Here is an 11076-nt window from a genome sequence, read left to right on the forward strand (position 1 = left end):
GCTATGCTCACATTCAAGCGCGCGTAAATACACACGACACAGGCACCCATGACTTGCATGCAGCAGAGTAACTTGTATTGTAAACATCGCGTTTCACAGTTGTTGCAGGGACAGCAATACTTGCAAACACTGTACATTTAAACGTGATTTTAAACGATTATGAAACAGCGGCTCAAAAGTCCAACGGAAATCAATCTCGTGCCCGGTTCACTTGATTTGGGGCGTGGGCATTGATGCAGTGGTTGTTAGCGCACTGCACTACGAACCTGGCAACCTGAGTTTAATTCCCAGCCTCGGCTAGCATCAGTAGCGTGTGATACAGGAAGTCGTGGGTTCAATCCCAACACCTGATGCCTGTTGTATATTTGAAGTGTGTGGAATTTTCTGTGGGTCCTCTGGTTTTTCCCTCCATATTTAGGATCAACATAATCCATTTAGAGTATTTGGCTGCTATAAATTTCCACGCGATAACAAGCCACTTCTTTGAGCTATCATTTGTGGTCCAGGTCTTTGATGCCCCCCCCCCACTCCCCTTCACCAACAGGCACAGACCAGCACGGTGAAGTATGGTCAAGTAACCAACGCGACAACGTTGCTAGACAATTTCTTTTCGATACAAATGTTAACAAATAAAAAAGAAAAGCTTCAGAGTCCAACAAACGTGATTCATCCTTTGCAGGAAGGTACCTGTGATCTCATGTTAGCAGAGGTAGGCAAATACCCATAACGTCATCTTCTAGATTAATACAACATTTTTTTTAAAAATGCTGTTCGTTATAAAAAATTGCGATGGGTTTACTGAAGATGTGCGATTAAAAAATGATCGCATTCAGGCCGAATCTTTTTCCAGTTTTTTTTTCCCCACAGAAGCATTTGACTACTAAACAAAGCACACAAGGCCTTGCTCCTAAACTTAAGGATGTCAGGATATCGTAAATAAATTATATCGTCATATTCAAGTTCATCAATAGAGCCGCAGCCCATGACTTTATAGCACGCAGGGCAAAGTGTCATCCTCTCACCCGGCCCCGGCGCCGGCACAAAAAAATCGTTGAGCCACCGGCCGCCACCGCTGACTCCATTTCCAATTACTCGGTGACACGTTCGCGAGATGGCCGGGACGCCCAGGGGGGGGCACCTCGGGATCACGTCCCGGAACTTCGGCGCCGTCCATCCATGGATCGACGCGCCTAGCTGAGCTCAACTTTCGCTCGGGCGGTGCCTGAACTCGAACTCCATCTCGGATCCGGTGAAGGATCCATCGGGGGACGGGCTGTCGGTGCGTGCCTCCGAGCCCGACTCCTCCGCCTCCACGCGCCGCCGCTCCCGCGCGCGGCCAGGACTCTCGCCGCCCTCGCCGTCTCCCCCCTCTCCGGGCGGGCTTGGTGGCGGTGGGGGTCGCACGCCGAGCCGCGCCACCTCCTCGCGGGAGAGTCGCGAGGGCGGCGCGAACGAGGCCACGGCATCCGGGGAGGGGCGCCGCTGGCCAAATGTCGCCGTCGTCGTCGCCGCCGTGGCCCGCAAGGGAAACTCCTCCGAGCGTCTCGCCCCGGCGACCCCGCCGCAGGGTGTCGCTAGCTGGCGGCCGGCCGCCCTGTGTCGCGACAGATCCCCCGCGCTGGCCAAACCGGCGAGGACGTCCAAGCGGTCCGAAAGGAGTGACGCACCGTTTATGGGCGACCGTGGCCACGAGTCACGGTTGCAGCGGCAGAGAGAGGAGGAGGAAGAGGTGTCAACAGCGTGGCTCTGGAACAAAGTGGCGCCCGGTCGCTTGGCAAGGGGTGGTTCCTGGCCGACGAGGTTGTGGTTCGTCCGTCGACGATGCAGACTGTCGTCAGTGCACTGCTTCCCGAGATGAGGAAGAGGAGGATGAAGAGGGCGATGGTGACACTGACAGATAGAGTGACAGGTGTCGGGTTTCTGACTGAGGCAATCCTGAGAGCAATAAAGACAGTGCCTGTGATGAAGCTCTTCTTTATCCAGCTGCTGCTGCTGCTGATGATGATGATGCAGAGGTGGATGACGATGTTGTGGACAACGGCCCATCGTGGTGTCTGCCCCACGCGCACGCAGCGTCTGGTAGTGCATCTCCACGTCCGCGTCGGACGCGGCGATGCTGCTCGCGTTCTCCAGGTCGTAGTGCTCGGGCCGGATGTGGTGGCTGCCCCTTCTCACCGTCCCATCCTCCTCATCCTCATCGTCCTCCTCATCCAGCTGCCGCCCCACGGCGAACATTCTCCCGTGCTGAAGCTGCCGGGGAGCGGCAGGGCGCAGGGCCCGCTCGTCGACGATGGCGTAAGGCCGGCTCTCGGTTTGCTCCACGATGATGTCGGGCCGGCTCAGGCGCACCGTCCCGCCGTCATGCACGAATGCCTCGTTCACGCTGCCGCCCTTCGGCGCCGGCTTTTCGCACGCCAGGCGTTCCGCCGCCGACTCCGCCGGGCCGGCCGCCGACGCCACCGCTGCGGAGCCCGGAGCCTTGGGACGGCGGCGGCGCCGGGCAAGCAGCGCCAGCGCCGCACCCACCGCTGCAGCCGCCAGGAGAGCAGAGAGCAGCGGCACGGCAGTGACGGTCGCCAGCAGCCACGGTGCCGGGCCGCCATCTCCGGGACCGCTCTCCGCAGGGAGGAGGTCACGGCCCGCAAGCGGACACCTGGCGTGCGGGGAACAAGTTGTTGTTATTTTGTGATTAAGATTATCAACCAATAAGCACGAAGCTCAGAGAGCTGAATTGAGTTCAAGAGAACTCGCAGACAAACACTACGTTGTTGCGAAGGACCTAAAGCAAAAGATACCTGGGGATTTGATCTTCCACGAAGCTGCTCATGGTTCCCACCCCTAAACCGCATCCACTCGCACAGACCATCGCAGTAGATGTGGATATCTGATGATGCACGAATGGAACATTCCAGTAGTGTGACTTATACCTAGGCGCACCCACGCAGTCACTAGCCTTGCCCACACAGTCAGAGAGCTGCTTCCTCGATCTTCCTGACGTTTGTCCCCGCCCACTACTCAGGTAGTGCCGCCCTTCTAAAGCGAAACAAAATCCCGATTTTTACCAATTTCTACGGAACACCGGGACAGCCTCCGTGAAACCACCCCACGGCTGTTCCGGCCAAATCGGGACGCATCTCCGATTGGCAGCACAATTGGCTACGTAGGGCGCGTAAGAAGTTCACCATACATACATACATTTACAAATCTGTGAAATCTCACAGGCCAATTCATGGTTACTATCGCGGCGGGCGGTCGTGCCATTCGGACGCACGTGTCAGCGACGGCCGTGGTTCTGCGAGCCCCCCACGGTGCAAGAGGCAGCGCGTCCACGCTGACTCCGCGCAGGCACCCGTCCAGGCCCCGCGGACGCCCCTGGCGCTTGCCGAGGGCCCCGGGCAGCGTCGCCGTAGAGTCCACCCCCCCAACGCTCACTGAGCCATTGCTAAGCGGCCAGATGATGCTGGGAACAAAACCAAAAACATTATTTGAATAAACTATTTTTGCTTGCATACCCTGTGCTTAATTTCAGCCGGAACGGTCCACAACACTTTTCCGATAATTATTTTGGCATGCCACATTCACCTCACTGTACCCTACTGTATATGCCACACCTCCAATTAGCACGTTTGGTTATGTACGGTGCGAAAGAAGTTCAACGTACATACATACTGTCCATAGACTTACACTACCCATAGACTCAACACTGCACCGCCGATTAGCACGGTTGGCTACGAACGGTGCGAAAGAAGTTAAAAATATTTTCATACATGTTGCTATAAACCTGTTCAGGGGAATACAGGCATTTAAGGTACAATAATATAGGATTATTAAAGAAAGGCAATACCTATTACTCTAGTGGTAGTGCCTTATGCTGATAATCCCTACTCCAAGCCAGTCTAGCAGCTTTCCATAACATATCTGAGTGAGAAATAAATGGCTGCATATGTCAGTAAGTGACGTCTGTACGTGCTGTTAATTTGTCTTGCCTGGAGTTGCCCGCGATGGTCCCTGCGGCCTGGCAGTGGTCCACATCCTGCACCTCGCCTGAATGTTCACAGTCATCTACGTGCACACTCAGGGTCTGTGAATGGGGAACCAGAGACCAGGCATTGGAACAAGACTCAAGAATAAATATCCACAGCGGCTTCGGTTTGCCCAGGACAGCCTCAAAGAATGTATTTGGGATGTTTTGCCAAATGCACATGAACCTTTTCCCATTCCGAGATGCACTGCAAGTTGCAGGGTGGGTGTCCCGGTTCACCACTGATTCTCGGAACGCGCAAGCGGCTCAGCTTTAATTTAATTTAGAGAGGCGTCATAGCCCCTTTGTTTTTAAAGATATCGTGCTCACAGCAGAGAACCGTAGCGACACGACCGCACTCCACAATACCTGGCGCCCAACTGTGCCACACGCCCTCCCGTGCGGCCTTGTGGAAGCCTCGGTACCGATAAAGTTATTTTATAGAAGTTTTTCTTCCGGTTCCGTTCCAATGACGCTCACGGAATCGGAATGAAAACCGATGACGTGTACACGTACGTCATCGGAACGGGAAAGCCAGCTTAGCTGGAGGGCAGCCTCATGCAGTGCAGGTCATGGAGGTTATATGATAACATTTCAGTGCGCCGGTAATTGCTGGTTGGTTGAAGGTTAGGAGAATAGACGTGGGAGCATGAAATTCGGACTGTTGCCGCCATCACGTAAGTCCAACTTTTTATCAAATAACCTTATGCGATCTTCAACATCCAATGCGTAATTTATGGTTAACACAACCACTACTAACCCTTTCCCGTTCCGATGATGTACGTGCATACGTCACAAGTTATTAATCTACGCCGGAGGGCATGCAGCACAGTTTGGCGCCAGCCATCATAGGGTGCGGTCGTGTCGCTATGGTTCTCTGCAGTGATAACAATACAATGTCTTCATTAAAAACAGCGGTGCTACGCCCTCTCTATAAACAAAATTATCGAGGAGGCCCTCGCGCGTTGGCGAGATTCAGCGGGTGAACGAGACACACCCCCACACCGATACCCCGCAATGTGCATTATGTCTCGGAACGGGAAAGGGGTTAAATTAAGGCGGCAGCCGGGGGGGGCCCAATCACAAACCTCCGCTATGCAAGTGGAAAAACGCGCTCCTGCTCGTTTGCCCGGTTTCCGCCACGAGTGACCGCCGGTGCCGTCAACCAAACAAAACAACAGTGGCATAAGACCTTTCCACGACGCAGGGCGGCAATGGTGTGATAGTTGCCGTCGCTTAGGCCTTGCCCTGCCTCCACGGTGATGACCTCTCCACCGAGGTCAAGCGAGACGGAAGCGCGACCTCCCATGAGCCACATGGACAGACACCAACGTCCTCCTGTCGACGCACACAAAGGGGCGTTAAACTAAACTATTTTTCATTTTACCAGGTGAGACCCACTGAGCTACGTAGCTATTTTTCAGAAGCGACCTGGCCACAAATGATGGCTCAAGAAAGTGGTTTATCATGCGAAAATGTATCGCAGCCAAATATTCCAAGCGCATGATGTTGATTCTAAATGTGGAGGGAAAAACCGGAGAACCCGGAGAAAATCCACACGACCACGGGGGAGAGAGACACTCAAACTCCACGCAAACAGCAAGCGTCATAGTTGGGATCGAACCCACGACCTCCTGTTTACCAGGCCAGGTAGTTAACATCTCCCAGCCATCGTGGCGTCCTTACCAGACGTCTTGGAATAGGTGGGAGAGTTACCCACACTTTACCCCACCACTCACAAACTGCCTGCACATCGACTGGGGCTGCGACCGCTTATGCTGCTGGGTAGCCAGAGATGGGGGCATTCAAATAACTGTCCCCGTTGCATCAGCTGCCACATTGGGAGTCCCGTCTGACAACTATTACACTCGGCTTTGCAATGACGATGAAGGGGACGGCGATGATGTTTGTAGTGATGTGATGACAATGTAATGAGGACGGTTGTGAAAATTACAGTGGTGACACAACGTTGTTGATGTTCGTGATGACAATGGCGACAACATCGATCTCGTGATGACGATGATGGAGACGACATTGATGCTCGTGATGATGATGATGAAGATGATAATGGCAATGACGTTGATGCTCGTGATGGTGATGATGGTAACGATGTTGATGCTCGTGATGATGATGGTGACGATGTTGATTCTCGTGATGATGATGATGATGATGATGGCGACGATGTTGATGCTCGTGATGATGATGATGGTGACGATGTTGATGCTCGTGATGATGATGGTGATGACGATGTTGATGCTCGTGATGATGGTGATGACGTTGATGCTCGTGATGATGATGACAACGATGTTGATGCTCGTGATGATGATGGCGACAACTCTCTCCATGGCACACACCGTCGTCGCGGGCGAACAGGAGCAGCTGTGCACTTGTCCGCGTCGTTGCCACCTCCAGCCGAATCTCATTCCTCTCTGGGTCCAGAATCCGCGCCGGGAATTCCATGAATGAGGAGCCCTGGAAGCCGAACCCCCGCTCCTCGCAGGTCGCTCCGCTCCCCTCCTCCTCCACAGCCGCCTCCCCTACGGCCGCTCCGTCCGTGGCCGCCCCCTCCGCGGCCACCCCATTCTCCACGGGCGCCCCCGTTGTCAGTGCCGTGGCGCCCGCGCCCGCCCCCCGCGTCTCCCCGTCGCACTCGGGAGCCGCGGTGGACCCCGGCGGGCACTCGCACGTCCACGGAGGGCCGGTGGCGCCATGCGACACCAAGACGAACGTCTCGCTCTCGGCGACGGCGAGGAGGCCGGGGCCCGCGGCCGGACCCCGGCGCGTGCAGCGCGCCGGCGCCACGCAGTCCGACAGGCGGCACGCGTCGGCCACCACCTCGAACGAGCCCCCGAGCCTGGCGTTCGGGTCCGGGTTTGGGTCCCGGGCCGACAAGGCCTGCAGGAACCTCCGAGCGTCGCGGGCGCAAAAGCCGCGTCCGTCGCCGCCGCCGTCGGTTCTGGCGAGCGCCGCCCAGGCGTAGGAGGCGTTCCCGTGGCGAAACGCGTGGAGCACGCGCAGGTCCGCTCCGACGGAACTCAGCAGCGCCGAGGCGGAGGCGAGGAGCGGCGCGAGGCCGGCGTCGAGGAAGCGGCTGAGCTCCGTGCAGCCGAGCGAGAGGAGCGCGGCGCCAGCGAGGGAGGCGCCGTCGTAGGGCACGAAGCGCAGGCGCGCGGCATTCACCACGGGCACGTGGAGGCCGTCGCTCGCCTCCACCCACAGCACAACTGTCGCCGGCGTGCCGTGGCAGTCGAGCGGCTCAGACAGCAGGTCGCACGTACCTGGCGTGATGCTGAAAGCTCCGGATGACGACGGTGACAAATGAGATGATTGCGACGATGCGGACGATGGCAGCGACTGAACCAAGGACGTGGATGGCCACGGCGGCGGCGCCGACGACGGATCGGCGCCCTCCGCGGTCCCCATGATCCGGCACGTGAATTCGTCATCCGAGTCAAGGTCGAGCGGCCGCACGTCGCCGAGGAAACCGCCGGGGAAGGTCGTACCAAAGAAGCTGACGAGGATGTCGAGGCGGCGCGGTGAGGGCGCGTTGTCGTTCACGTCGCCCACCTCCACCGTGATCTCCACCACCGACGTGAGCCGGGGCATCCCCGAGTCGGACACTGCCACCGCGAGCGCCACCTCCCCTGTCTCCTCGCGGTCCAGCTCGGTGGTCGTGCGCAGCACCCCGTCGCCGCTCAGGGCGAAGAACTGCGACGGCCGCGCCAGGCGGTAGGAAAAAGGCGGCCCGTTCTCCTCGGCGTCGGCGTCGCGGCTGCTCAGCCGGGCCACGGGCGTGCCGGGCGGATGGCCCTCGTCGATGCGCCACCAGACGGACGTCAGCGCCGGCGCGTTGTCGTTGACGTCGTCGACGTCGACCCGCAGGAGCGCCGTGCCCGTGGCCGCGGGGCTCCCCTCGTCCACGGCGAGGACGAGCAGCGCGTAGGCGTCCCGCATCTCCCGGTCGAGCGGCGACGCCGATGTCACGAGGCCCGAGGCCACGTCGATGGCGAACGCCGGGCGCGACGCCGGCGCCGCCGCCGCCGCCGGATCGTCGCCGAGCCGGAAGGAGAAGCGAGCGAATTGCGGGACGCGGTCGGGATCGTGAGCCGTCACGGCGATCACGGGCGTCCCCGGGGGGGCGTCCTCGCGCACTCGTGCCCGGTAGACATCGCGCGAGAAGCGGGGCGCCTCGTTGGCATCCGTAATGATCACCGTCACCGTCGCCTCGTCCAGCCGCTCGGCGCTCGTCACGGCGCCGGGGTTTTTGGCGACCACGGTCAGAGTCACGCGAGCCACAGCGTCCAGCGGGGAGTCTGGGACGGCGGAAGAGGGTGCCGAGCCGGACGCGAGCCTCCCCACCACGACCACCTCGCCCGAGAGCGAGTCCAACCCCAGGCCGTGCCTCCGCGCCGCCGACTCGGCGCCCACGAGGTGGAACTCCACCCGCCCGGCGCGCCCGGCGTCACGGTCGGTGGCCGAGACGGCGCCGACGTGAGTGCCCGGTGCGGCCGACTCGGAGACGCGGTGCACAAAGCCGGCAGTGGAAAACCTCGGCGGGAACTCGTTCTCGTCGAGCAACTCGACGCGCACCAGCGCCGTGCCGCTCAGCCGCGCCGCCGCACCGGGCGGCCCATCCGCGGCGATCACCGCAAAGCGGTAGCGAGGCCGCGCCTCGTAGTCGAGCCGCCCCACCGTGACGACGACGCCGGTGTCCGCGTCGACGGTGAACGGCAGCGCGGGGTCGGCCAGCGAGTAGCGCGGGGCGCCGTCGCCATCGCCGTCGGCGTCGCGTGCGCGCACCTCCACCACGAACGTCCCCGCCGGCGCGGCCTCGCTCAGCTCGGCGCGATACTCGGCATGTTCGAATGCCGGCGCGTTGTCGTCGCAGTCGGCGACGGTCACGGTAACCGCGGCCGTGGCGGCGGCGCCCCCCCAGCCGTCGCGCGCCGACACGACGTACCGGTAGGAGCGGGTCGTCTCGAAGTCGAGCGGCGCGGCCAGGCGCACGACGCCGGCGTCCACCGAGAAGGGCGCCGCGCCGGCGCCCGACAGCGAGTAGACCAGCGGCGCGTCCTCCGCTGCCTCCGCCGCCTCCGCCACCGCGAGCAGCACCGCGGAGCCGAGCGGTGCGCACTCGGGCACGGTGGCGACGAACTCGGCTCTCGCGAACGCCGGCCCCAGGGTGGTTCGGCCGTCCTCAACGACCCTCACGAGCACCGCCGCCTCGGCAGAGAGCGGCCGTGGCAGGCCGCGGTCCTGTGCCCGCACGGCGAGCGAGAGGATGGTGCCGGCACGACCGCGCAACGCCGAGCGGAGCATCAGCCACCCGCTGGCAGGATCCACCGTGAACAGCGCCGGCCCGGCGCTGCCGTTTCCGTCGACGACGGAGAAGACGACTTCGGCGGCGGGGCCGAGGTCGCGGTCGTCAGAAGCCGAGACGCGGAGCACGCGGGAGCCGGCGGGTGCCGAGGTCGCCACGGTGGTGACGTAGAGCGGTGCCGAGAAGACGGGCGGGTGCTCGTTGGCGTAGACGAGGTCCACGGCGAGCGTCGTCTCGGCGGTGAGCGGCTCGGGGCGGCCGCGGTCCGAGGCCACGAGCGTCAGGAGGACACGGCGGCTGAGGAGGGCCGAGGACTGGGTCGGGGGTCGCGGCAGGAGGAGGCGGCCGCACGTCGAGATCTCGCCCGTGGAGGCATCGACGCGGAATTCCTGAAAGGGGCAGTCGGCGTTTCAGGTCAGATGCAGGAGAATCATTCGCGAGTGACGGAGGACGCGTCGGCGCTTGCTGGACCACGCGGCTCCAATGAACTCTCCCCGCCGACATTCACTCACCTCCAGGATGTCGTCGCCGCCGCCGAGCGAGTAAAACACCTCCCCGTTCTCCCCGTCGTCGGGGTCCGCCGCGGCCACACGCGCCACCAGGCAGCCGCCCTCCAGCAGGCACTCGGGCACCGCCAGCGGTGATGACGGCACCCCGACGAACGCCGGCGCGTTGTCGTTGACGTCCGTCACGACCACCACCACGTCCGTGTTGACTGCAAACGCGGCGCCGCGCGCCAGCAGGCGCAGCGCGTGCCGCCCGCCCCCCGCAGCCTCCCGGTCGAGCGGCGCGGCCACCCGCACCACGCCGGTCTCCGGCTCGACGGAGAACGGCGCCGGCGTCGCCGTCGGCACCAGGGAGTAGGACACGGCGGCGTTGTCACCCTCGTCCTCGTCCTCGGCCCACGCGCGCAGCACGGCCGTCCCTGGGGCGGCGTCTTCCGGCACCGCGCCGGCGAAGATGCGCGGGAAGCGCGGGGGATTGTCGTCCGCATCGAGCACCGTCACCGCGACGACGGCGGCGGCGGTGACGCCGTCGCCGTCCTCCGCCAGCGCCAGCAGCTTGTGCGTGGCGCCCATCTCGCGGTCCAGCGGGCGCAGGGTGCCGAGCTGCCCGCTGGCAGGGTCGACGGCGAAGGCCGGGAGGCCGCCCGGGGGCGGCGCGAGCAAGTAGCGCACGGCGCCGCCGGGGCCGGCGTCAGCGTCGGACGCTCGCAGGACACAGCCCGGGATGGGGCCCGCGGGAGAGTTCTCCGGGACCTGGTCCACACGCGTGCAGAAAAACTCGTTTACACTTTGTAATGTACGTTGTGTCTATGCCGCCACCACCACCAACACACCAAGGGTTGTTGATTGACGATGATAAGTATCTTCACTTGAAGGCATTAAAACTGGCTTCTTGAGTGCAGCGAGTTGATGGTCTCAGCCTGGGTGCAAATGACCGTGCGCACAAAAACACCGCATTCATTGCATTGTGCACTGAACGTGGGCAAAATCCAGCTCTTAACATTAACAAATTTCCGTTTGACTTGTGATGTGCCTGATGATGGTGGTGGAGTGGGTGTGAACGCATCGACTCATTTTGCGTGGACTTTGAAATAGCCACTTCTGCAGGCCGTTTTCAAACAGACAAGTTACGGACAGATTATGTGTCTCACGGCATGAAAAATGTAACCGTGCATCTCATAAACGTGACTTTTCCTCCCAATAACAATAACACGATGAGAATAACACTT

At 60.9% G+C, this 11076-nt stretch overlaps 1 protein-coding gene across 1 annotated transcript; it reads right to left on the reverse strand.

The window, feature by feature from the left end:
- LOC144736303 (protocadherin Fat 4-like) lies at positions 1-11022 on the reverse strand. Its single transcript, XM_078618950.1, has 7 exons — positions 10999-11022; positions 9854-10600; positions 6376-9730; positions 5214-5359; positions 3967-4081; positions 3272-3518; positions 1-2653 (listed from the first exon to the last, which is right to left on the reverse strand). The coding sequence occupies exons 1-7, from the start codon at positions 11020-11022 to the stop codon at positions 1201-1203; spliced, it is 6087 nt and encodes a 2028-aa protein (XP_078475076.1). The 3' UTR covers positions 1-1200.
- Positions 11023-11076: the final 54 nt, after the last annotated feature.

The sequence above is a fragment of the Lampetra planeri genome, chromosome 60 (genome assembly GCF_965212315.1).
Source record: "Lampetra planeri chromosome 60, kcLamPlan1.2.h2, whole genome shotgun sequence".
NCBI classification, from domain to species: domain Eukaryota; kingdom Metazoa; phylum Chordata; class Hyperoartia; order Petromyzontiformes; family Petromyzontidae; genus Lampetra; species Lampetra planeri.